The sequence below is a fragment of the Dermacentor andersoni genome, chromosome 7 (assembly GCF_023375885.2).
Source record: "Dermacentor andersoni chromosome 7, qqDerAnde1_hic_scaffold, whole genome shotgun sequence".
Lineage (NCBI taxonomy): Eukaryota > Metazoa > Arthropoda > Arachnida > Ixodida > Ixodidae > Dermacentor > Dermacentor andersoni.
The window spans coordinates 114,192,083-114,219,698 of NC_092820.1; the positions used below are offsets into that span (position 1 = coordinate 114,192,083).

At 49.2% G+C, this 27,616-nt stretch overlaps 1 protein-coding gene across 1 annotated transcript; it reads right to left on the minus strand.

Annotated features, from left to right (window-relative positions):
* On the minus strand, window positions 1-27,295 carry LOC126534694 (uncharacterized). The gene is made up of 7 exons (XM_072289502.1): window positions 27,107-27,295; window positions 17,700-17,817; window positions 11,968-12,205; window positions 10,159-10,321; window positions 6,286-6,410; window positions 2,786-2,903; window positions 1-201 (listed from the first exon to the last, which is right to left on the minus strand). The coding sequence occupies exons 1-7, from the start codon at window positions 27,293-27,295 to the stop codon at window positions 1-3; spliced, it is 1,152 nt and encodes a 383-aa protein (XP_072145603.1).
* Between the last annotated feature and the right edge of the window lie 321 nt (window positions 27,296-27,616).

A 27,616-nucleotide genomic window follows, 5' to 3' on the forward strand; every position in this document is an offset into this window, starting at 1 on the left:
TCACTCGAGAAGTAGTAAGGACATTAAGCCTGCCTGGGAGTAGTCCGTCTGGCCGAACCCAGTGCAGGACTGGTACGAGGCAGATATGGGCAGGTCGTACTCCTTGTCCAGGGTGTAGTACACCACGCCCATCTGGAGGGCGAAGGCCACGATTAGCGAGGGCCTCGCGAATCCTGCCGTGACCATGCGGGATGCCGCCTCCTGGGAATTTAAGCGTAACGTAAAGAGCGCTATTGTTACGAACTTGGCGACTGCCAGTGAGCAGATGCCGGATCTCTAAAAGAGCTCGGGCTAGTTAGCCGTATGTTAGAAGAGTTGATTGTTGGGCTAATTTGTTTTACATAAATGAACTAGTAACTTAGCACAATAAAAACCATAGAGACAAAGACAAAGAGAAGCGCTTGTCTTTGTTCAACTTTCTTGTCGCTGTCGTTATTGTTGCGCTAAGTTATTAGTTCAACTATCGTTAGTCGTAGATCGTGAGTAGGACTGGTTCCTCATCTAGTTTGTGCAGTTTCATTTTGGTAGAAGTGGCAGAAAACGACACGTTAGGACAGGTGTCAATTACAATAATAAAGTTGCTATGGGCGTCTGTATTGTCTTCTGAGTGTGGACCTGTTCTTATTTTTATTTTTTTGTCATTTCTACCAGCATAGATTGTGACATTAAGGAAGTTAAGGTTATGGATCAGTTTACGCTTATATTTGTTCTACAATTCCAGTGTCATTGTCGTTTGGCGTCGCACATATACAGTTCCCTAAAATGCTCCTCACAAGTGTTGGATGTTGCACACAAATGAACGCAATTCTTAGATCATGCGATGTTGAACCTGTAAAGACAAGTATTTAGGAAGAAGCGCACAGCTTGAAATGTGTTTGTGAAAGCTGTTTGATAAAAAAAATCGCAGGGGAAATGAGAAACGTGTTCAGGATAAATATGTACAAATGAAACAGCGAGTGCACCGATGTACACTCTGGGGACAGCTGAAAATTTAAATGAATTCCATCACAATATCGGCATCCTCTTCAGGCTAGTCATTCTTCTCGCCCGCAGAGACAACGTCACAGCTTTTGCCTTTGCCTCACGTGCGCTGATTTCGAATACGCCACATGGCCAGCAGCAACACTAACTTGCGAAACCCTTGAAATGCAGGCAGGCGGTGCGTAACAGCCACCGGAAGCGTGACACAAAGGAAGAAAGCGTGAAACAGAGGGAAAAAAATGGCAGGAGGCGTCCCTGACGTCTGTGCATGTAAGCGACACTTTTAGTTTTTGAGAACGGCGCATTGGAACGGAACACATTGGTGCGTATACAATGTATACATACAATGCATACTGTTTATGAGTCTTTTCATTTACAAATTGTGATGCGGTCATGGTTTCTTGACATTTCTTTTTCTTCTAATCCTGCACTTGTCTGGATCATTCGAGGAGGCCGCAGTTCACGACTGAGAGAAAGTGCAGCTGCTGTGTTCTGATATGCGTCTGATGACGTTGACTGCCTCGACCAAAGAAGGTGAGTGTTGTTTCTACGTCATGCATCAGAACAGCCCGGGATACACAGCGCTACCCTAGTCTAGCGGAAGAAGAGAAGCACGAACGTTCAGCTCGCAAAGGGGCAAATTAAAAGCTACGATATAGTGCTTCAGGCCACGGTGATCCTCCCAGAGGAAGTTATGGCCGTATTTTGGGGGCGGAGGGGGATATCTGAGTACATGCACTAAATTTGGCACTGAGATTGTTAGTCACCACAAGTCACGAGCATGGCGCACCAGATGCATACTTTCAAATACTAGCACACATCACACATTCATCTTAAATGCAGACAACTGGCCAGCAAACTCTTGCTTTATTGTCTGTTGCTTCTGAAAGGTACTATATGAGAACAGAAGTGCACATGACGCTTCAGTGCTGATTGTTTCCAAGTGCTGCCTAGATTTACAAAACACTCATGCCTATTTGCTCACAACTAACATATGTGGTCAGAACTATAAGCTTTATTCAACACTTTCTTTCTTTCTGGTTTTGATTTCCTTGTTGATGTTCTGAGTAAGGTCTTACGCTAGAACTGCTCGCAAGAGCAGACGTCAGCCATTCGTGATGTCGGACGTGCTTTTAGCGAGAGCGGTTGGCCAATGACAAGCAGCCTTTACGAAGAAAAATGTTCTTAAATTCGTTCCCAAAAGGTGTTTAAAACTGAAGTGGCTGTCAAGGTAGCATGTCTCATACAGCAAGAAGCCTTGCTGTCACCTGAATGTTTCCAACTTTCCGGTTTTCACGTGTTTGCCTCGCAATTGAAGTCACGCACAATGTTGCCATATTAATTTTCTCCTGTCTTTTATCTACGATAGCTCAATATACTAACCGCAGATGCGTCTTTTCTTTCTCTAAAACTGAATGAAATGACTGGAGCTTCAGAAGACGTGCATCTTCAGGAAACAGCGATGACTTAGTGCTGGGCTAAGAATTCTCACTGACCACCCAGAATTCTTTATCGCAACGAACAAAGCCCCGCACAGGAGTGACGTTTTTGGATTCGCTCCTCATCGTAAAACTACCGCAACGACCAGGAATCGAACTCTTCGCATCGCGAGTTCAGAAGCTAAGATATAGCCATTCTTGGGTGGCGTGTATCATCGAGCTTTCGCTAGACGACGACGGTACGTTGGCATTATCGGAAAATTCGATCTAACGAGTCGACAACTAAGGAGCTTTGGCTGCGAATTCAATCACTCGGACCAGAATAGGCCGAAGAAGCTATAGGAGACTGCATTTGTTGCACTTGCCATTGTTGGTACGAAAGGATTCTTGCTGTCTATCGCGTTGATGGGCAGCGTAAGGCACTGTCGCCGATCGGGCTGTGACAGAGGAGTGGTGATTACCACCACAACGTCCACGTCGTCCCTGCAGCCAAACAAAGAAGTAAAAGAACGAATTGCACAATGAACAGAATAGCAAGTGGACGCTCACATCTCCGTATAACTCGAAAAAAATGTATTGGTCAGAATGTAGCTGCTGAAACATTAAATTTTTTTTACATTGATTTGTCAATGTACGCAATGTCAATTTTATACGTTTGAGAAACACTATCTTATGCACGGTACAATGACGTGAGGTCAGACACGCATGCTGGAACCTTACGTCGCTTGCGTGATGCGGTTAATTAAACGCTGTAAAATCGTTGCGACGTGTGCACCGCATTTTCCAGCAGAGTGATTAGTGGATCCGGCATAGCATGACAGCGGGCCACCAGCTTACTATTCCATTATACCCAGAATCGGCTCACTTCCGGCGCGTGGTAGGCGGGCGGACAGCTGCGGGTGTTGCGTCACGGTATATCTCGCACACTCTCATTTAACGAAGGGACGTTTGCATACCTAATATCTCGCACAAACTTCCATTCTCATGCGCACTATGATACGCATCGCGTATGCTCAACGCATCTCAAGTTTTCGGTTGGATACCTGAGAGGATGAGTGGAGTTTACCTACAACACTGTAAAGAAAAGCGGGACCGATGCTGGTATCAAACCTCTTTACCCGCCGTGGCGGCGTTGTAGTGTCTACGGTGTGTTGCTGCTGAGCCCGACGGCCCGGGAGAGAGCCGGCGGCAGCATTCCGATGGGGCGCAATGCGGAAACGCCCGTCTGCCGTGCATTTTGGGGGCACGTCACAGAACCTCGGGTGATCGAAATTAAGCCGAAGTGCGCCCTCCCGTCACCCCCGCCCCCCTTTCCATTGCGGCGTGCCTCAAAACCATGTCGCACTTTTGGCACGTAAACCCACAGACTTGTGTAGATTTTTTAATCATGCCTTTTTGTTTCCATTCGGCAACGAACGAACGCATGTTTTTCTCGTGGCAATGTCGCTCTTTGAAACGGCTCGCGCACGTGTCATATGCCAGTTCCTCGCACGCTCATCCGGTGACACCTAGCGCTTTGAGACGCTGTGTTAGAATGCACTGACTGCGGGACCGGCCCACATATTGATGCGATATCGTACGATGACTCAGTAAGCGAAAAAGCCGGCGCCAGGCGTCTGTAGCAGCGAGACGGCTCCTAAGTTCCCATTGGCTGCGGCGCCACGTCACAAGCGCGCTTGACGGTGTCGAGGCGTGCTCGTGGCCTTGGGACGTCGCGTTAGAACGAGAACCAGATAAAGAACAATATACATTTTCATTCAAATTGACTCTGCGGTTTTTTTAATGACGCGATGTCTGGGTTTAAGATGCGTTTGAATAGAGAAATCGGTGTTAGCCTCTAAACTAAGCCTCACAGCTGAAAGAAATAATTGCCCCTTCTGATCGCATGAATCTGTTATGACAACGAGACAAAACCAACTCTATTCGAAGGATTCGTGTTCAAAATTCAGTTTGTTTATTTGTCTGTCTGTCTGTCTGTCTGTCTGTCTGTCTGTCTGTCTGTCTGTCTGTCTGTCTGTCTGTCTGTCTGTCTGTCTGTCTGTCTGTCTGTCTGTCTGTCTGTCTGTCTGTCTGTCTGTCTGTCTGTCTGTCTGTCTGTCTGTCTGTCTGTCTGTCTGTCTGTCTGTCTGTCTGTCTGTCTGTCTGTCTGTCTGTCTGTCTGTCTGTCTGTCTGTCTGTCTGTCTGTCTGTCTGTCTGTCTGTCTGTCTGTCTGTCTGTCTGTCTGTCTGTCTGTCTGTCTGTCTGTCTGTCTGTCTGTCTGTCTGTCTGTCTGTCTGTCTGTCTGTCTGTCTGTCTGTCTGTCTGTCTGTCTGTCTGTCTGTCTGTCTGTCTGTCTGTCTGTCTGTCTGTCTGTCTGTCTGTCTGTCTGTCTGTCTGTCTGTCTGTCTGTCTGTCTGTCTGTCTGTCTGTCTGTCTGTCTGTCTGTCTGTCTGTCTGTCTGTCTGTCTGTCTGTCTGTCTGTCTGTCTGTCTGTCTGTCTGTCTGTCTGTCTGTCTGTCTGTCTGTCTGTCTGTCTGTCTGTCTGTCTGTCTGTCTGTCTGTCTGTCTGTCTGTCTGTCTGTCTGTCTGTCTGTCTGTCTGTCTGTCTGTCTGTCTGTCTGTCTGTCTGTCTGTCTGTCTGTCTGTCTGTCTGTCTGTCTGTCTGTCTGTCTGTCTGTCTGTCTGTCTGTCTGTCTGTCTGTCTGTCTGTCTGTCTGTCTGTCTGTCTGTCTGTCTGTCTGTCTGTCTGTCTGTCTGTCTGTCTGTCTGTCTGTCTGTCTGTCTGTCTGTCTGTCTGTCTGTCTGTCTGTCTGTCTGTCTGTCTGTCTGTCTGTCTGTCTGTCTGTCTGTCTGTCTGTCTGTCTGTCTGTCTGTCTGTCTGTCTGTCTGTCTGTCTGTCTGTCTGTCTGTCTGTCTGTCTGTCTGTCTGTCTGTCTGTCTGTCTGTCTAACCGTGTGTTCCAGCTTGGCTTCAGGGGTTTAGCAGTACCAATGAGCGCATCTGTATTCTTATATGAAAAATTATATGAATATTATGAAATTATATGAAAAACATGAAGACTGTTGTTGCTGCTGTTTGCACGCCTCGGCCGGGGTGGCTTATAGCCTGTATATACATGGTAGGAGCACGACAGAGAGGAACGACGACGCGAGAAATTCGTTTGGACGCTGTAATTATCTGTGACATCCTACAAAACCGTTGCCGAAGTGCAGCATTTACCCTTCTACTAATGGGCGATTCCTGAGGAGGGGTGGCTAAAGAATCGTAGAGAGGGGGCAGGGCGAAGAGGCAGAGAATGGGTGGAACTTGTGCAGTCGCGAAACGAGTGAATAACCACAGCCTTGCCACTCTTTGCCCGCAGTTCGTATAAATGGGGTAAGGGCAGGACAGGGAAAAAGGCTACGTGGGAAGATGAGAAGTTTCAGGGGGGAAGCTGCTGTAATAGTCCTAGCTTACGACCATTTTGTGCATACTGGCGTCGTTCCCATACAACGTCAAATAATTAGTAATCATGGTCATGATAAGGAGTCATACTGCGGAGGTGCTCGCCCTACAGACTAAGGAAAGGTTTATGTTTCTGAGCAATAAACGTGTGACGTCGCTAGCCTGCAGAAGTACTAGCAGGATAAAAAGAAACACGTTTTGCGACTTCTCAGCGAGCCACTTGAATTTTTAGCCGCCGTAACTTGCAGTTTAGCTTATTTATCTGTACGACGTTACAATGGACAGCACCAACAGATTAACGCGTCCTGCCAGAATTAGCAGGTTCGCGGCAGGCAACGGCAGGCGGCAATCTGCGTGACATGTGGCGCTGCTGCTCAATTGTCGGGGAAAAGCCTTCGTTCCGTCTCGTTTAAATTCGAGTTCGACAGCTGTCCTACTCACGAGGCGACTTTCTCGACAACTTGAGACAAGCTTTGCCAAGAGTCTGTGTCGTTGTAAAAGAAGTACCCGACGCCGACGACGATCATATGGCTTTTCCTGTCGTCTCCTAGGAAACTCCGAAACACCTGAAAAAAAAATATTTTACCACAAACACGCACGTGTGACAAACTACAATGTAGAGGTAGCTGACTACAAAGATTCCCTACAAAGAGTTTAAAGTCCTTAATTTCAAGGTCAAACACGTTGGAATTACAAAACTAAAGGCGAGAGTGTTTGCTAGGCAGTAGGTCCAAGAGAAGCTCTACTTACGAGATATTATCGCTTGAAGTGTGATACGAAATACATAGGCGTGTCATTGAGCAGTTTCACAAAAGCGTCGCCGTAATAGGTAGAGACGATCTTAACTGGAGCCCGTTCCACTATTTAGCAGACTTTGGGAACGTATGTCCCGAAAGAACAGACAAGATAAGTTTGCATTGCGAGCTTTACTTAATGAACGTCATCAAGGTTTAGGTTCATGCACACTCAGAACTGTCCTAATTCATTCAGGCGCTTAAAATTGCGTAATAATTTTAATAACGGTGATAGTAAAACAAACGAGCTCAAGAAGCAGTCTAAGTCTAGAACTCAGCACAAGTCACTTACACGGAAGGAACACTAGAAGAAGATGCAACGTACTTTCTTACGGAATCAGGGAATAAATTTTAAAAATTTCCCATCTACCCTAAATATGTTTCCTCGCAAGATACGCTGCTTCTTCTCTCGCAGCCAGTCGCGGTGTCAGTCACCGATGTCATAAGCTGTGTGCGTGTGCGTGTGTGCGTGTGCGCGCGTGTGTGCGTGTGCGTGTGCGCGCGTGTGTGCGTGTGCGTGTGCGCGTGTGTGCGTGCGTGTGCGCGTGTGCGTGCGTGTGCGCGCGTGTGTGCGTGTGCGCGTGTGTGTGTGTGTGTGTGTGTGTGTGTGTGTGTGTGTGTGTGTGTGTGTGTGTGTGTGTGTGTGTGTGTGTGTGTGTGTGTGTGTGTGTGTGTGTGTGTGTGTGTGTGTGTGTGTGTGTGTGTGTGTGTGTGTGTGTGTGTGTGTGTGTGTGTGTGTGTGTGTGTGTGTGTGTGTGTGTGTGTGTGTGTGTGTGTGTGTGTGTGTGTGTGTGTGTGTGTGTGTGTGTGTGTGTGTGTGTGTGTGTGTGTGTGTGTGTGTGTGTGTGTGTGTGTGTGTGTGTGTGTGTGTGTGTGTGTGTGTGTGTGTGTGTGTGTGTGTGTGTGTGTGTGTGTGTGTGTGTGTGTGTGTGTGTGTGTGTGTGTGTGTGTGTGTGTGTGTGTGTGTGTGTGTGTGTGTGTGTGTGTGTGTGTGTGTGTGTGTGTGTGTGTGTGTGTGTGTGTGTGTGTGTGTGTGTGTGTGTGTGTGTGTGTGTGTGTGTGTGTGTGTGTGTGTGTGTGTGTGTGTGTGTGTGTGTGTGTGTGTGTGTGTGTGTGTGTGTGTGTGTGTGTGTGTGTGTGTGTGTGTGTGTGTGTGTGTGTGTGTGTGTGTGTGTGTGTGTGTGTGTGTGTGTGTGTGTGTGTGTGTGTGTGTGTGTGTGTGTGTGTGTGTGTGTGTGTGTGTGTGTGTGTGTGTGTGTGTGTGTGTGTGTGTGTTATGACGTCGGCCAGAGAGAAGCTGTAGAGCACGGCTCCGTAATGGACATGTCTGCGTAGCATTGTCGAGAGTTGTGCGAGTGATAGCCGCCCTTGCCGGCCCGGGCAAGTCGCTCGAATGTGCGGGGGCGTCTGAAGGTTTAGATGCTGTGGTGAAACGCCCCAGAAGGATTGCTGTTCCTATTCTCTTGCCACCCACTGCTCGCGAGCAGGCTGCAGCAGAAACATGCTGCTGGGCTAGCTGGAGCTTATTTAATGACATTCTTTTCATTGTTCGACAAACTGCATTTTTTGTGTATGGGATTGCGCGTGAAACAGTAAACGCTACCTAAAATTCCTCACGGCATGCCTTCAAGTGCATCCTTCGTTCAATAAGACGAATTGCTTTCGAAAAGTGTTTGCCTATTCAGCTACATTGAGAATCATCGTAGATGGTTGTTGCATTTTCTTTTGTTCTTGTTATAAAAAACCTAGAAAATTCATTCAACCGAGAATTGATGCGTTTAGACAACGCCAACTACAGGAAATTTCTCTGCTGGTTGGTACCGTACGATGTCTTAGTTTGCCTTCTCCTAAATTCACGTATTACGGGACCCACCTGCAGGTGAACTTACCTTTCGCCTCCTCCGCCACGACTTTGAGTGGTGCTGGCTAAGACTACCATAAGTAAGCCTACCGTATACACGTTCGCAAATACTGAATAAAAAAAATGTGGACAGAGGAACATTCACCGCTGTAGCTCAATTGGTACAGCATTGCGGGTTTCATATGGTGCTTTTAGGTTGGGCCAACACTTCCTAAAACGGTGCTAGAAGGTATAGGTTTACCTGTCACTGGCAGCAAGGTGTCTTTACTTTTTTTTTACTATTCTTTTAATCTACATTGTGATGCACCGTTTCTACTTTTCCTTTCAATGGGGTCATGTTAATTGGGAAATTGAAGCAAACACTACATACAATCTATACCAGGTTTTGGTTCTGGAAAAAGTCGATTACCGATCCAACTATGTTGCGACGAATTTCGCCTATCCCAACGCGCGAAGCCGAAATTGGGAGGCTGCAGTGAGCGCGGAGCCACGTCCATCGAGGCGACATTATGTTTACGTCACCCCGCAGCGAACAGCCAGCGCGCTGCGGCAGAGAAAAGCGCGCAGGACAACCGTTGTTGGGTGACGTAAGCTAAACGTCACCTCGAAGCGCGTGCCTTCGCGCTCGCTGCAGCCTCCTAGCTTCCGTTTAGCGAGCTCGGATAGCCGAATTTCGCGTAAAAAAATGGTGGCCGGGAACTTCTAGGATGGCTGCGCCACCTGTCGGCAAAGTCGAGAGCTAGGTGCGGCGGGATGTGTTCTCGGAGATCGAGTCATCTTGGAGGCTATGGACGGCAGACTTGTACAAATTTCGCCGCGGAGCGGCAGACACGGAGAGCAAAGATACAACGTTCTCCCAAATGTCATTCCGCTTCCTCTCCCACTTTTAGCACGCGCACGCAATGCTTAGCGAATAGGTGGAATCATTTATGTGCGCTAAGCATGGGAAATACGAAGCGTAGTTGAATTGCCCCGCACACGTGAACTACGCCATCCCGCTGTGCTAGAACTCCGTTTCTGCAAAGCTAGTTTGCGGAACGGTAGCGCTATTTACCTCACCCCGCTATTACGCTGCAATGTTAAACTAAAACTCTCTATAGACGAAGCGAAGTGCACGCGCAGTCCACGCTGCACTCGTTCACCTCGTTAGTGGTGCCAGGTCAGCGGTAGCTCTATATCCCGCTGGTAACGTGAGCATTGTATAAGTACACTTGCTGGGTGACTGCTCGGTGTATATGCCCTGGTCTGAGCGGGACAGGACGCTAAGCGTCAATCTAGCCTTACCTAATATTTGAGTTAGCGCTAAACTAACACCGGCGATTTCCCGCTAGTCTCATCTTGTGCTCAATCGAGCTGCCACGCTTGCAACGCCACTGACGGCGCGCCTACTCAGACCAGCGTTACGAGACGCCTGGTAGCTGTCGGGGCACTGTTCCTCCTGCGCCGCAGCAGTTGCCCTGCGTACTGCCTGGCGCCAACACGTCGTGTCCACGTGCGCCATGGACACTGTTGGAGAAGTACGAGCGCAACGCTAAGCATTACTACTTCTGCCAAGGCTTCGACCACATCGGGCCCTGAACTGAAATGTTTTTGTCACTCGCGTGTCGTGTTATTTTTTTGTTATCGTTTGAGGCGCTGGGGGGCGGAAACATCGCTTACGCTGATAGTATCGCTCAACTCGGACGCCTGCCTGATGAATTCGACGAAGGCCGGGGTCCCGTAGATGTTGAGGACGCCGTAGTGGTTGATATGTGACGCTCTCCTCAGCTCCGCCAGATGATCCAGCAAGTCCGTGACGGAAAACTGGTTATGGTCGAGGAAGCTGCAGAGGATACGTGCGACCGATGATTGTGCTGGTATTTATCGCGGACGTTCGCCATACCTCTCTTTCCCGCAGACTCAAAGCACTTCAGCAGCGCCTTCCGGAGAAAAGCGCGGTCAGTACATAAAGTTTTTCGCTACACTGAGCCGTGTATTGCAGTGAAGATGCACTGCTGGCAAATGGCGCATTACGGAGTACTCGGAAATATATTATATGCGTGTGTGTCTTCTGAAAGCAACAATTACTCAGAATGAACTTTGCGAAACCAATTCTTAAGTCCCCTTCGGTGTACCACGCAACCGTTCATGATTTTAGGTTGAATTCCTAAAAACGTGAGAGAAATGCAATTTTTCCTTACCTTGGGAACATTTTCTCCTATATTTCATGATTGTTGCATGCGAAAGTATTTTATCACAATTTTTAATCGCATGGTTGCCAGGAGCAGTTACAAAAAACATCTGCGAATACATTTAAAGTTCTCATAAAAGCTTTCCGAAATGCCCAAAATTGGCTTTTCGAGCCGCACTATAAGCATATTTAAGTTAATGGCAGAGCTATTACTTCGCAGAATGCGTAGTAAAGCTCAACTTTTCTATTGTATTGAATAAGGTTTCTATTTTCATTGAATTAGGCGTAATTTCATTAGGATTTTCATTTTCTTTATTTTTTGCTCTTAACGGTACCAGTGAAGCGAGCCTCAGGCACACAAGGAATTTTCGTCAGACAAGTATATTGGGAATGCATTCTCTAGACACATTAAGCGCTCATAATTAAAAGAAACGCTGAGGTTTGAGTGCTCGGCTGGTGTGTTTGGCGTTGAACGACCCATAACTCAAGTTTCAAAAGGCACAGAAGCACTGACAGCATGGTGAGTTGGTATTGAGTCATATTGCTAAAACTTTATATTATTGATATAAAACTTTATATTATTATATAATAACTTTTTATTATATTATTATATTATCATAATATTAAAACGGGGACAAAGAAGGAACAGACGACCCCAGCTTCGTCTGTTCCTCCTTTGTCCCCGTTTTGTTGCGCACTTATTGCGTTTCAAAAGGCTCCTTGTGCGCCTTCCTTCTCGAAGGAGCTTCACAGCCTCTCGGGGCATCATGGTCTCACGCATAAAGGCTTCGACATCAAAAACGACACGTCACTAATTATGGAGCATGAGCTCTGTGCATTCTCCAATACAAAACGCGTAAAGCCACCAGTGCAAGTGCACCGCTAAGAAATAGAGAAGAGAAAAAACGGAAAGCAAAAAGAAAGCACCTGAGGCTAGTAACGCAAACGTGACGCGGTCCCTACGTGCCGCTTTGGTAGAGGGTAGGGAAAGAAATGTACTTGGGAGAGAGGGAGTGCGTTGCAAAGGAAGGTAGTTTCAGTGTTGGTGTAGTGAAGCATGGCTCCTCGCAGCAATGACCTCGTGGTAACACAGTCCCTTCTATCTCCCACAAGTACAGATGCAATTTAAAAAAGAAAGCATCCGCCAAATCGCTCCATAGACTGCGCTTCACAGCGATCAGCGGTTAACCAAAATTTCCTATCGAGCACTCGCAGCATGCATGATGAGGGGACACCTCTCAAGCGAGCATTGTACCATACCGCCTGCTTGTACCCAGCACGCGCGCTGAGCGACCTACTTGACGTCGAAGGACAGGCCGCAAGTGGTGTCCCTGTATGTGGCGCAGACGTTCCTGAACGTCGGAAAGATGACCTTGCCTAGCACTGGCTGCACCGTGTTGTTCTTGACCCGCACGTGCGTGAAGAAGACGATGTCGCACGACCTGTCCGGCGGGTACAGCGGGTGGATGGCTGCTGCCGGCGAGCCGACAGAGCAGAGCAGCGGAGGAGGCTGAGTCGTCGTCGTTGCCGGAGTGGCTGCGAGATGTTGCATTAATGCGATTAGCACTCTCGCCGAAGTTCACCTGCTTTGCGATATGTATGTATGTATGTATGTATGTATGTATGTATGTATGTATGTATGTATGTATGTATGTATGTATGTATGTATGTATGTATGTATGTATGTATGTATTATGTATGTATGTATGTATGTATGTATGTATGTATGTATGTATGTATGTATGTATGTATGTATGTATGTATTGTGACGCAGCAGTTATCACGGCGTTTATTCCGCGTCAAAAGATTAGGCGAACCGACCATGCCCACAGCACGGAGCACACACGAGAGCCAGCCCCACAAGCGATGATGAAGAAGAACCCCATATGAACCCCATATGATGATGATCATGTACAGATGACAAAGAATAGCTTATAAATTCCCACACTAATGTCCCCTCGCGCGAGAGCGGCCATCCTGGCCGCAATTCAAAGGGGCGGTGAACGTCTCGTGAAAGGCTTCATACGGGAAACGTGGACAATCTCAGCGGCGCGGCAGCGGCGGTCATTTGGAACAATAACTGGTTCCACGCGATAGTTCACTGGAGAAGTCTGCTCCAAGACTTTGTAGGGGCCGATGAACCGAAGCTGAAACTTGTCACACCAGCCAGGAGTACGAACTGGTATCCGGAGTAGCACTTCCTCGCCAGGGCGGAAGCACACGACGCGATGAGAGGCGTCGTAATGCTGCTTGCGGTCTTGTTGCCGTGCTTCGGTGTTGATGCGGGCGAGCTGGCGACAACGCAGAATGCGGGACACATATTCTTCGCAGGCGGAAGGACATTGATGGACAGTTGGCGCGAAGAAAGAGACGTCAAGACAGGAAGAGGGCGAACAACCATAGACAAGGTAGAATGGCGAGTAACCGGTCGTGCGTTGAACGGCGGTATTATATGCAAAGGTCACAAATGGTAAAACTGCGTCCCAGTTTCTGTGATCCGGGTCGATGTACATGGCTAACATGTCTGACAGCGTGCGATGAAATCGCTCTGTGAGGCCGTTGGTTTGCGGATGGTAACTGGAGGTAGTCTTGTGAGTGGTTCCGGAGGCTCTGAGTACTTCGTCTAGTAGTTGTGAGAGGAATGCTTTTCCACGGTCGCTCAGGAGGACGTGAGGAGCACCGTGACGCAGTATTAAGGATTGAAGTATGAATGCAGCAACTTCAGAGGCTGAGGCAGAACTCATACAAGTTGTTTCGGCGTAGCGTGTCAAGTGATCAACGGCTGTCACAATCCATCGTTTACCGGTGAGAGTCACAGGAAGAGGGCCATATAGGTCAACGCCAACGACCTCAAATGGTTGCGACGGAGAAGGCACCGGTTGCAGTTGTCCGCTTGGAGCTGATGTAGGGAGCTTTCGACGCTGATATAGAGCGCAGGAAGCGACATACCTCGCTACACTGGCGGACATTTCAAGCCAGTAGAAGCGCCCTTTGATGCGGTCATAGGTTTTCTGGAAACCAAGGTGACCAGCAGTCATGTCGTCGTGAGAAGCCTGCACGACATGAGCACGTAGAGAGCGTGGCAGGACAAGAACCCAGCGTTGACCGCCAGGGTGATAGACATGACGGTATAGGACGCGGTTGTCAATCTTAAATTGCGTCAGCTGCCGACGAAGGCGGGCGTTAGGCGGGCGCGAAGCTCCTTGAAGGTGGTCTATCATGCGCCGACAGTAAGAGTCGGCAAGTTGGTGTAATTGGAAGGATTTGTTGTGTGGAGGCATCTCGTCGACAGTGGCCAACAAGAAAGCATCTGAGGAGGGATCGAGCGAAAGCTTGTCACGGATGGTAGTTGGAGGTCCATTGCATGGTGTCGTAGGAAGCGGACAGCGAGAAAGCGCGTCTGCATCTTGGTGTTTTTTTTCCGTCGTATTCTTGCAAACGAAGAATCCACCGACCAAGTCGTCCAGACAAGTTCTTCAGCGTCGAAAGCTAGCATAATGCAAGATGTTCTGTAACGATCGTAAAGTGGCGGCCGTGAAGATAAGGTCGAAACTTCTGCACAGACCAAATGATAGCTAGACATTCCTGCTCCGTTATAGTGTAATTCTTTTCGGCGTTTATCAGAACGCGACTTGCGTATGCGACGACCCTCTCACCTAAAGTGTCGTCTCCTTGTAGGAGAATGCCACCTATTCCGTGACCACTAGCATCCGTATGCAGGAGGGTAGGAGCAGCTTCATCAAAATGGCGTAGTACTGGTTCAGATGTGAGAGCGCGCCTCAGATGGGCGAACGCAGATTCACATTCGGGAGACCACACAAAGGGAACATTAGAACCCAGTAATTTGTGCAGAGGTGACGCTATTGAGGCGAAGCCCCATTGAATCGCCGAACATAGGAAGCGAGGCCTAGGAAACTACGCAAATCTTTGGCATTTTCGGGACGAGGGAAGTGCTGAACTGCGGAAACCTTGTCAGGATCAGGACGAATGCCATCTTTGCTCACAATGTGACCTAGAACTCTGATCGTCTTGCTCGCAAAATGGCATCTCTTGGTGTTTAGCTGAAGTCCAGCGTTGGCAAGGCACGTGAGAACTTCATCCAGACGTTGCAGGTGCTGAGAGAAGGTTGGCGAAAAAACAACAATATCGTCTAGATAGCACAGGCAAGTCTTCCACTTTAGGCCACGAAGAACGGTGTCAATCATGCGCTCGAACGTTGCGGGCGTACTGCAGAGGCCGAATGGCATGACGTTAAACTCGTAGAGCCCATCTGGTGTTGAAAACGCTGTTTTCTCCTTATCGTCCTCATGCATAGGTATCTGCCAGTAGCCGGAACGCAGATCGATGCGGGAGAAGTACTCGGCACCCTGCAGGGAATCCAAGGAATCGTCTATTCCCGGCATAGGGTATACATCCTTGCGTGTGATCTTGTTAAGTGCTCGGTAGTCGACATTGAGTCGAACGCAGCCGTCTTTTTTCCGAACCAAAACAACGGGGGAAGACCAAGGGCTAGCAGAGGGGCGTATTATGTTTCGTTGGAGCATGTCGGTGACGTTCTCGTCAATGACTTTCCTCTCGGCTAGCGATACGCGATATGGTCTACGGCGCACGATGGATGTACCATCTGTCTCTATCCGATGCGTCGTAATCGAAGTCTTTCCCAACGAAGATGAATACGCGTCAAAGGAAGCCTCATGTTTTTGGAGCAAAGCAAGCAATTGTCGTGACTGCGAAGGTGTCAGGTCGGAACTGATGGCAGCTGCAAGAGCTGAAGGAGATGCGGCCCGTCCGGTAGAAGGACCTTCAGAGGAAGCTGGTTTAAAGGAAACAACAGATATAGACTCCGATTCAGTGGCGCAAGCCAATGTAGTGCCTCTAGGTATGAGAATCTTTTCGGATGTCGGGTTTGTAGCGTAGAGAAGTACAGAGCCATGATCAAACCTAACGAGCCCTGATGCAAAGGCTATCCCTCTTGCAAGACAGCGTGCATATGGTAATACGAGCACGTCGCCGCAGTCAATCACATCAGACGTGATAGTAACGATGCTTTGATGGCGAGGAGGAAGCGCGGTATCTTCTGCAGCAAGGAAGTGAAGGGGTTCGTCATCTGCATGAAGTGAATAGGTCGTGTCGGTCATGTGGAGAACGCGTTGTCCACAGCAGATGGAGGCGGAGGCCGTAGAAAGAAAGTCCCATCCCAATATGAGCTGCTGGGCACACGAACTTAGCACTGCAAATTGTACGTGATGTAGAAGTCCATGGATGGAAATACGAGCTGTGCACATGGCCATAGGTCGAATGGAGGCCCCTTGAGCAGCGAGTAGCGTAGGTCCATCATAGGGGGTCGTAACTTTCCGAAGTCGCGAACACAATTCACGGTGAATGACTGAAACCCTAGCACCAGTGTCTATTAAAGCTTCTACTTGTATACCGTCTACTACAACCAATATCACATTGCACGGACGCGATGGAGGAATTTCTGTCCTGTCGTTCGATGCAGCTTTTCCTCCAAAAGCTGCATAATTCAGTTTTCCGGACGACGCTCGGCGAATTGAGAAGCAGGTCTCAGTGGGGACGTAGAGCGGCGTCTCGCAGGACGGGAAGCCGTCTCGGATGCTACAGTAGGCGATGGAGAGCGTCCGCGCGGTGGACCATTAGGACCGCGTTGGTCATGGAAGCTCCCTAGACGTTCGAAAGTAGCTCCGGGCGAAAAGTCATCCCGTTCGTATACGTCATATCCGCGACGTTCGTCTTGCTGGCGCTTGCGGCAAAAACGCGCTATGTGGCCACGATAGCCGCAGTAGTAGCAGATGGGACGAGGAGGACGCCACTGCGGATAGCTGGTCTGGGTAGGTGCGCTGGAAGTCATGGAAGCGATGTGAGCCGGTGTTGGTTTTGGAGGCATCGGTGGGACGATGACTGGAGTAGCTGCGGCTACTTGTGCGTACGTCGATGGGTCCTAGGGGTTAGAGGGTCCGTGTACGCTGCACCAGCCATGGATGCCAATTCCTCCTTGATGACGTCTCGCAGATTGGTATCGGAGGCATGAGAAGGAATAGGCCCTGCGGCTAAGCCAAGATAGTGGAGCTCTTCTCGAATTATTGCGCGTATCATTGCTCGTAACGTAGGGTCGTCGGCGGTAGTGTTTGCAGTGGTGTCTGGCTGCAACCGTACTGATTCGAGTTCGCCAAGGCGCTGGCAAGTAGCGACGATATCAGCGATGGTAGCGGGGTTCTGGATGGCTAAAGCATTAAAAGCAATAGCTCCGATGCCTTTGAGGATGTGGCGAACCCTGTCTGATTCGGTCATGGCCGTGTTCACGCGTCGACGTATGTATGTATGTATGCATGTATGTATGTATGTATGTATGTATGTATGTATGTATGTATGTATGTATGTATGTATGTATGTATGTATGTATGTATGTATGTATGTATGTATGTATGTAACCTTTTTCACGCCTCTGTTGAATGAAAAGCGAAAATCCTTTTAACTTCTCGGTGTGCGCGGCGGAGTTGAACCACAGCCCGACGGTTTAGCGCGAGCGCTCTCGCGCACCCGTGCCCCACGCATCTCGGAGGCAGCTGGCGGACTTGTTGATGGCACCGCTAGACGGCGCAGCTTGCCCAGAAGGAAGCGCGAGAGAGGAGCTCGACGATGTGTGCCCATTTACCATCAATCGAACAGAGTGACAGAGTGTCACGTTCCTGCGAGCCGCGGCCCCGTCGCACCACTGGCGCCCGCGACCAAAAGATAGTACGCCGCATAATGGGAGCACAAAGTGCACAAATGATAAACGATTTGACGTAACATTGCGGCCACGTATTGTAGTTGTGATATATGAAGTAATTATTCTGTATGGAGCTCCACAGAACAAAAGAAAAATTGCACTGTGAGGCGCCGGAAGTGAGACTTGCATCTGACCTCGCTAGTCTAGTAGCGTGGTCAGATGGGCAGCATTGTCTGTGGAAGCAGCTACAATGTATTAAACGCAGTATAGACGTCCTGAACTTCCTACGCAGAGACTTACCCGGGGAGGGTGTCCTCCTGGGGAACGTCATCACTGCTGCCGGCGTAGCCGGTGTCGCAGCTGTTCTGGGTGTAGGAACCTTTCGCGTTGTGGGACTGACGCGGCGCTCCGGAATCGTCTGGAGAAGCAACAAGACATAAAAGCGGAAACGAGCAAAGCTTTACGAGGAGCCTGTTCTCCTCCGTACACAAACGGATTTAAACGGTTCCACACAATGGACCAAGAAATGCGAACCGAACGCGAGGAACGGCCGTACGACTGAAGAAAGTGACTCAAGAAGCTCTTCAGGAAGCCATCCTGGAGTGGGCTGAGAGGATAGAGGAGGGCTACTTCAAGTAGTTCCTCCCCCTACCCTCTATTCCGTTGCCCCTTTCCCTCTAATGAGGGATAAAGTTTTTCTCCGTCATCAAGAAGCTCCTAAGTGAACCCGTCGAAAACGCGAACCAGCCAGCTAGTTGAGAAAAAGAGTGCCAACCAGCCTTGCTGTCGTGTGATCTCTAGACATTCAAGGCACGCCTTATCTAAGCGGGTTGGACGCGTTACAACAGGAAGCACTGATGATACTGAGCACTTCACATTTTTTTTAGGCTAGCTGGTTCCTACGTAGGGCGAGGAGGACACAACGCCTATACGTGAACAAACGGCCAGCGCTCTTTTCTGACGCTCCTTCCTGACCGGCCGTTTGCTCAATTAGTCTTGAGTCTTTTTCAGCTTAATTATTAAGGATGCTACTTGCTTCTGTATGGTAGCATGTGTGAAATGCTTTATTTTTGCTCCATTCCTAAGTTTGGCTGCGTTATCAAGTGGTGCCTGCTTACAGACATGTGCTGACATCATTGAACACAGGGAAGGTGGGCTAAGAGCGCTTGCAGCATGTTGTGAATGCCTGTCCTTTCGACGATAATAAATGAATAAACGACAGCTGCCGGCGGCCAATTTCATGCCAATGAAAAACGCAGAAGCAAGAGTAGTATAATGACCACACAAATGATAGACGAAGAGAGAGCGTCAGTCGACCGAAACCGCAAGCAAGTTGTAGAAACGTACTCCATGAAATATTTGCCTCCTTTGGGGCTGAATTTGCGCCGCGGCGTTGATTGCCGTCTGTAATGCATGCCTAACTTTTCAATAATGCTGCATTCCCAGTACTTTCAGGGTGCAAACAGCATGGATGTACAAGCATGGCATATCATTCCTCACAGGAATGAGATGAGCACAGTGTGTTAAATAAAGTGTACGCAAGATTTATCACTTTTCTTTTCTTTCTATTTTTTTTTTGGGGGGGGGGGGGCATTACAAATGCCAGATAGTGTAAAAAGTGATCGGACACAGTGCGGCTCCAAATCATGGCAACTAATGTATCCCCGTATACTTGAAGAGTAGTTTGTGAACGTTCTTTTTTTCTTTTGTTTTGTTTTGTTTTTACAACCCGGAATCTGAGAGTTTCATTTCGATGGTAACAAAAATTGTCTCTTCGGCAAATTCTGTGCGAGCGGTATTCACAGTGTGTCCCACGTATCACGCACGAAGTTCTTCATCTATTTTAGAAAACAATGTAGAATTCTATGCGGATATAACAAATCTTGTTTTTGTTCCAGCAACGCCAAGAAGCATCCGGTAGTTTTTGTTTCCGTTATAATTACCTAGACGGCTATGAATAACTAACTTTTTAATATCACCTGTTAGAACATCTTCGAAAATGCCCATTTCAATCGTTAGCACCGTGCAATCTCTCTTCCACGTTTCGCGTAAAGACCGCGAAATATAAAGCTATAACGTGGCAATACGAGGTATATACAACGTGGGCTACGTGCTGGTGAGGTGGTTATGGTTAATATTCACCGAGATTGTGCCTAAAGGCTGGATATAGAGTTGCGCAACAGATGGGCCTACGCAAACAATTGAAATCGTCGTATTCGAAGGTGCTCTAACAGAGACTATAGGCACGCGAGATATAAGTATAATGGAAAAGTTAGTTAAGCAATCATTACAAACTAAGTGCTGAGAAGGAACACAAGAAAAACGGCATGCTGCCTCAAATTGCTGATAACAGCATAGAACTGGTTTCATCCACAAAGAAGGCGTTTTTCTCCTTTTGATCAGTGCAAGAGACCTGGACCACCTTGTATAGGCTTGACGTAATTTGCACAAAATTTCGAAACACGAAACACGTGTACCTAAGTCTGTAACACGCTGAAGGCCATACGCAAAACGCGAATTAGTGGCTGAGGCTTACAGCGAGCGTATGGTTCGGGGCAGGCGGAATGGTAATGGCCGCCGCTCCAGCGGCGGCTCCAGAACTGCCGGTGACTTTCTCAACGATATCATCCTCTGCAAATACAGATATAAATCAATGACAATTAAAAAAATGCAACCTTCGCGCAGATATTCCTCTGCGTCAGCTTATATAGACCATTGGCAAAATTTGCAGCGACCATTATTTAGTGCAAGACTCGGGAGCGTCGCCCCAGACCGGGCGGCTGGAAAACAAGTGTTCCGCCATTTAGTAAGTATGCGCGTGAGCTCGAGCTCTCGGCGGCGTGGTATGCGCCGCTGTGATCTCGGAGGCCCTTGTCCGTCAACCCACACCAAGAGAGCCGGCTCGGTAAGCGTCTTCCCGACGTGTTCGCTTGCTCTAAAAAAATATAATAAATGGAAAGTTCGCTTGCTTTAAACAGCAGTGCGAGAGTAAAATATTTTGGGCACGTTATCACAAAAATGCTATTTCGCTAGAACTGTTTCTAAGAGAGAATTTCAGCCAAACTTTATGCTGGACATATTGACGCGTGAACTCGTTCATCTTGTACGGGTGAGCGCTTTTACCGTCCACGAAATGTTATCGCTCAGCGCAGGACGCGTCTACATGTATCGGAAGTTTCTAGAATGTTATCGATGCTTCTATCCGCTGTCTGTTGTCGCCGAACCTTGTGTAATCTGATTGCATGTATGCGCGACGCGAATGGCGTAAACTTTGTGGAAGGCATGTGGGTCCCAGCCTGTGGAACATTCGACGACTGATCTATAAAAGCCGACGCGCTTGACTCGCTGTTCTGATTTTCGACCATCGCCGACTGCGTTCGCCGCTGTCGCCGTTCTTTGAGTGTAGCCTGTTTTTGAGGGCGCAAGTTCGCCCAAGAAAGCGTCACTTTCGTCTTTCTCAGTTTGGCTGCATTCTTCACAGTCACTACCATGTGACATCTGGTGGGGGGTAGTGACTGTGAAGAAAGCAGCCAAACTAAGAAAGACGAAACTAGCGTTTTATTGGGCGAACTTGTGCCCTCAAAAACAGGCTGCACTCAAAGAATGGCGATAGCGGCGAACACAGTCGGCCATCGTCAAAAATCTGATCAGCGATTCAAGCGTGTCGGCTTTTATAGACCAGTCGTCGAATGTTCCAGAGTAATCGCTGGGACCCGCATGCCTTCCACGAAGTTCTACGCCATTCGCGTTGCGCATACATGTAATCAGATTACACAAGGTTCGGCGACAACAGACAGCGGATAGATGCATCGATAACGTTCTAGAAATTTCCGATACATGTAGACGCGTCCTGCGCTGAGCGATAACATTTTGTGGACGATAAAAGCGCTCACCCGTAAAAGATGAAGGAGTTCACGTGTCAATTCTTCACAGTCACTACCACATGACATCTGGTGGAGGTGATTTGCGGTGAGGTACCGGCCGCCGCCACAAAGACGTGACCCAAGCCCGAACGCGAAAGAGATCACCAACGTTAACAAAAACCAGCGCGGTAGCCGAAGGCTGCAATGACTGCCCCCGGAGCACGGACTTTTGCCTGAGATGAGCAGGAAGATGGTCACGAAGTCCACCCCAATGGCAGCCCCAGCGTCCCCCATCGTGCTGCAGAAGCCCAGGGAGCCTCCGACGTTCCGCGGTTCAACGTTCGAGGACCCGGTTTGAGACGTATGAGAGAGTCGCAACATTTAACGGCTCGAGCAGCGACGACAAACTGCGACATGTCTTCTTCGCATTGGAAGACGCTGCCAGAACGTGGTTCGAGAACCGAGAAGCCAACTTAACTACCCGGGACCTGTTCCGAAGCGGCTTCCTGCAGACATTCGCAAGCGTCGTACACCGAGAACGAGCCCAAGCGCTATTAGAAACCCGGCTGCAGCTACCTAATGAGACAACCACGATCTTGACGGAGGAAATGAGCCGTCTAGTCGGCCATGCCGACGCTGAAATGCCCGACGAGAAGCAAGTCCGCCTACTCATGCGACGTGTGAAGGAGGAACTTTTTGCCGGAATGGTACGAAGCCCACCGAAGACCGTCGGCGAGTTTCTTCACGAGGCCCCCAGACTTCGACATAAATCCAAGTCTCCCCACGATTAAGCAACAGCAGCTCAGAAGTCTACTTCGACGATACAAAGAGTGCTTTTTGACGTTATCAAGGAATCGACAAACACCAGTCGCAAAGCATCGCATAATAACCGAAGAGTGTGCTCGACCACCCCGCCAGAGCCCTTATCGAGTTTCTACGCGAGAACGTGAAGCTATAAGGCACCAAATCGACGAAATACTGCGCGACGATATCATCCAGCCGTCAAAAAGCCCGTGGGCATCTCCTGTAGTCTTGGTGACGAAAAAGGACGGAACCCTATGTTTCTGCGTCGATTATCGTCGTCTGAACAAAATCACAAAGAAGGATGTATACCCCCTACCACGGATAGACGACACATTGGATCGGCTCTGCAACGCTAAATACTTCTCGTCGATGGACCTCAAGTCTGGCTATTGGCAAATAAAAGTGGACGAAAGAGATTGCAAAAAGACCGCCTTCATCCCCCCAGACTGCCTCTACGAATTCAAAGTTATGAAATTTGGACTGTACTCGGCACCTGCAACGTTCCAGCGCATGATGGACGTGGTTTTAGCAGGATTGAAGTGGTAGACCTGTCTCGTTTACTTGGATGACATCGTTGTCTTCGCCGGAAATTTCGACGATCACCTTAGGCGGTTTGAAACAGTACTAGAGGCCATCAGGTCATCAGGGCTTACTCTGAAGCCGCAAAAGTGCCGCTTCGCTTACGACGAGCTTCTGTTCCTAGGCCACGTCATCAGCAAATCTGGAGTCCGCCCGACCCACAGAAGACAGCTGCCATCGCAAAGTTCCCACAGCCCATCGACAAGAAGGCAGTGCGTAGGTACCTTGGCATGTGTGCCTACTACATGCGCTATGTCAAGGACTTTTCACGCATCGCGGAGCCGCTAACACATCTAACCAAATGTGACATTCAGTTCAAGTGGGAAGCGCCGCAGGCCGACGCATTTCAACACTCAAACGACGCATGCAGTCACCGCCGGTACTTGCACAATTCGAGGGGAACACCGATACCGAGATCCACACTGACGCCAGTAGCCTCGGCCTTGGTTCCGTCCTAGTCCAGGGGAAAGACGAATCTTAACGGGTGATATCTTATGCCAGCCGGTCGCTGTCAAAAGCGGAAGGCAATTCTACGACTCAAAAGGAAGGCCTCGCCATCATTTGAACTACAGCAAAATTCCGCCCTTACCTATATGGGAGGCCATTCAAAGTGGTCAGCGACCATCACGCGTTGTGTTGGCTAGCTAACTTAAAGGATCCTTCAGGACGGCTAGCACGGTGGAGCCTCAGACTACAATACGACATCACTGTAACCTACAAGTCCGGACGAAATCACTCAGATGCCGATTCCCTATCACGCATCCCCATTGACCCGCCGCCGCAAGATGACGAGGATGACGACGCCTTCCTTGGAATAATAAGCGCGGAAGACTTCGCGGAACAGCAACGAGCAGACTCGGAGCTAAAAGGCCTCGTCGACTATTTGGAAGGGCACACCGACGTTGTCCCAAGGGCGCTTAAGCGCGGATTGTCTTCGTTCAAGCTTCAAAACAACCTACTCGTGAAAAAACTTCTCACCAGTCCGCGCCAACTACCTTCTTGTTACGTCGGCACTGTGTCCAGAAGTACTGCACGCCGTACACGACGATCCCACCGCTGGGCCCCTCGGTTTCTCCCGGACGCTATCGAGGATGCAAGAAAGCCGCGCCTCGCCGCACCTAACTGCCGATGTCGCCCGTTAGGTCAAGACGTGCCGAGACTGTCAGCGACGCAAGACACCACTGACAAGGCCAGCGGGATTACTACAGCCGATCAAGCCTCCTTACCGACCTTTTCAGCAGATCGGGATGGACTTATTGGGACCGTTTCTGACATCAACTTCCGGAAATACGTAGATCGTCGTGGCGACGGACTATCGCACCCGCTTCGCTGAAAATAAAGCTCTACCGAAAGGCAGCGCAGCCGAAGTGGCGAAATTTTTCGTCGAGAACATGCTGCTGCGACATGGTGCTCCATAAGTCCTCATCGCCGACAGAGGAACAGCTTTTACAGCAGAGTTCAAACAAGCCATTCTGCAATACAGCCAGAAAAACCGCAGGAGGACAACTGCCTACCACCCGCAGACGAATGGTCTCACGGAGCGCCTGAACAAGACCCTCACCGACATGCTAGCAATGTACGTTGACGTCGAGCACAAGACGTGGGATGCCCTCCTGCCGTACGTAACCTTCGCTTACAACACGGCGTTGCAAGAAACAACACAGATCACGCCGTTCAAGCTGGTTTACGGGAGGGACCCGACGACGACGCTCGACGCCATGCTGCCGCACGTGACCTACGAAGATAATCTTGACGTCGCTAGGAATCTCCAGCGCGCCGACGAAGCCCGACAGCACGCCCACCTACGGATCAAAAACCATCAGCGTACCGACCGCCGACACTACAACCTCCGACGACGCTACGTCCAGTAGCAGCCTGGCGACCGTGTTTGGGTTTGGACCCCAATACGTCGATGAGGACTCAGTGAGAAACCATTGCGACGCTATTTCAGACCCTACAAGGTCATCCGACGTGTTGGCGAACTGGACTATGAGGTCGTGCCAGACGGCATTTCGGCATTCACAGCGGTGCTGCTCACGACCTGAAGTAGTTCATGTTGTGCGTCTTAAACCGTTTCACCAGCGCTAATTAACTTTGGGGACTTCGCATAACTGAACTTTCAATTTTTTTGGACTGTGTCACCTTGGACTTTGTTTCTTTGTTGTTACTTTGTTTAACAAGTGTCATTTTGGGGTTTACGTTCCTATTATGTTTGCAGCATCGGGACAATGCCTTTTGAGAGGAAGGCATTGACACGTGAACTCGTTCATCTTTTACGGGTGAGCGCTTTTACCGTCCACGAAATTTTAACGCTCAGCGCAGGACGCGTCTACATGTATCGCAAGTTTCTAGAATGTTATCGATGCTTCTATCCGCTGTCTGTTGTCGCCGAACCTTGTGGAATCTGATTGCATATATGCGCGACGCGAATGGCGTAGAACTTTGTGGAAGGCATGTGGGTCCCAGCGATTACTCTGGAACATTCGATGACTGATCTCTAAGAGCCGACGCGGTTGACTTGCTGATCATATTTTCGACGATCGCCGACTGTGTTCGCCGCTGTCGCCATTCTTTGAGTGTAGCCTGTTTTTGAGGGCACAAGTTCGCCCAATAAAACGCTAGCTTCGATCGTCTTTGTCAGTTTGGCTGCTTTTTTCGCAGTCACTACCACGGGACAATATTGTGAGCGAAGACGGTTGCTCATGGTAAAAAATCACTTGCGCGCGAGAAGCATTGCGAATTCCGCCCCTGGCTTGAAGTGTCGCTTTGGGCTGATGGCGCAAGACAGCTGAGGAGACTGTCACGTAAGAATCGTCTTGCCGGCCGACAGTGACTATATTCAACGGTTTGCTGCTCCTGTTCTTATCGGTGCCATCTAAAACTTAAAAACGGGCTTTCACGTAGGATGAGCCGCACTTACCTTCGGGTTGGATGGCGAATAAGACAACAGCAATGAGGCCGAAGATCACGCAAATGACGAGGAAGATGGCCACGGCAGCCCAGATCCTGGCGCTTTTGCTATCTTCGCTGTTTGGGTAAAGCGAGGACGACAGTTCAGTGGAATACGTTGCCGGCCTGCTGGCAAGCCATCTTATAGGAGCAATGCTATTCTTTGCTCATGAAAATGATGACGCGAAATTGACGATTTGGCGCGCAATAATAAAGGACGGGAAGCACTGGCATTGCTACAGTTGGCTTGGCCATATGCAATGGTTTAACTTCGGGCTATATAGAGCAAGATAGCCGTAGCGGCATACTGTATTTCCTATCAATTTGTCTTCTTTTTCTTTTTTAGATGTGTGGCTTTTTTTACTGGTTAGTGAGACAGCCGGGTCACTTTGACACTGGCCAAACATTCACGTGATGTATGCTACCTTGACAATATTTTGCGTGATATTCTCTTTGCGCACATCTTGTATCCTTTTAGAACGCTGGAAGTACGGCCTTCTACCACAAACATTGCACTGGTCTGATGACCAGAGGCTTGTAGCTGCTTATACGCTGTTGTTCTTATCAGTAAGGTTTCACTGCCACTGCCGTCGTCGTGTGGTGTTGCATTATTTAGAAATGAATATGCAGACACGTAGAAATAACTTTCAGAAGCGCCCGATTGGCAATAAAGGGGTGCAAGCTAAGCTAGGCACCCACTTCATTTCAGCAAAAAAAACAATAAGAATTTCGTAATGACGTATAAACAGTAAAAACTGTGAAGAACCCACGCACTGTTGGAATCGATGTCACGTAAACCTTTTCGCTTGCACCTATCTATCTAGCATTGTTCGGGGTTCTGCAAAGCGATAGCAAGTGGACTGATGTCTTTGTGTAAGCTGACTAGTTGTTTGTGGGGATCATGAGCATACGTCTTTGTGATGAAAGCAACACGAAGATGGCCACGCTGAAGATTATCATACAGCGGCGACGGCATGACCTATACTCTGGTCGTTCGACGTGAGCCAACGACGCGGCGATTGGTGGTTTCTACAATAGGTATTTGGACGAGCGTAAGCGAGAGGAACACCTACTGTAACGTTACCTGTGACTACGCGTCGCCAGTGAATAAATGTTAAAGCATTATTACCTTGGACGACGAGGACGTCGGTATAAATTCTGCACTATTTCTAGGTAGCGTACTACGAGGAAAGTACTCACGAAAGTGGGCCGGTCTCGGATATAGTGCGGTCCAACGCGGCCCCACAAAGCGCGAGCTGCCACAAGGAACGAAGACGAGCAAGCGGCACGCGGCACCCACGCCGAGCTTTTTCAAAGAGCTGGCTGGTTTTGGAACGAGAGAAGTACGAGTGCGAGCGAGTACTTGCGCGAGGCTGCAATAGTTTCTCTTGAAGTGCACGGTATATGGGCGGCATTTAAGTGAGGGATGGCTCCTCGGCCTATTAAGGGTAATGGAGCTGAGGAATTGAGTGATGAGGACAGGGCCAGCCACGGAGGAATGCTTCCGCGCACCGTCAACACCATGCGGCAAATGCCCGATTCCGCAGCAAAGGCAAAAAGCGCTGGCACACCACTGTGGGCCTCTGCGGATGGACGGATCCGCTCCTCGAAGCTGGCCTCTTGCCCCCAGTGCTTTCGTCGGAAGGCTGAATACTTTGGGCACTCCCACAGCAGGGGCCTGCTGGCTGGCGCGGTTGCCATTTTGCACGCTGAGCAACCTGTTTGTACGGGCGGTAGCCCTTCCGCCGTGTTGTGCGGAAGACGTATTATGTCATTGTGTGCCTGCCATCGCGCATGCGAGTGCATCCGGCGGTAATGCGGTACCGATGTGGGTCTTGTGCAGGAGTACTTGACACGCGCGCGACGAGCCAGCAGGCAGTGGATCTTCCTTCGGCGTATGTTGTAGGTGTTCACGGAGCTGTTGTCGTCTCTGTCGCGGACCTCGAAGCGCACGAGACACAGCTGTGTTCTGGAGCGGGTGGCCGCTTGTAGAAACTGTACTGAATACGAAACCTTTCTAAT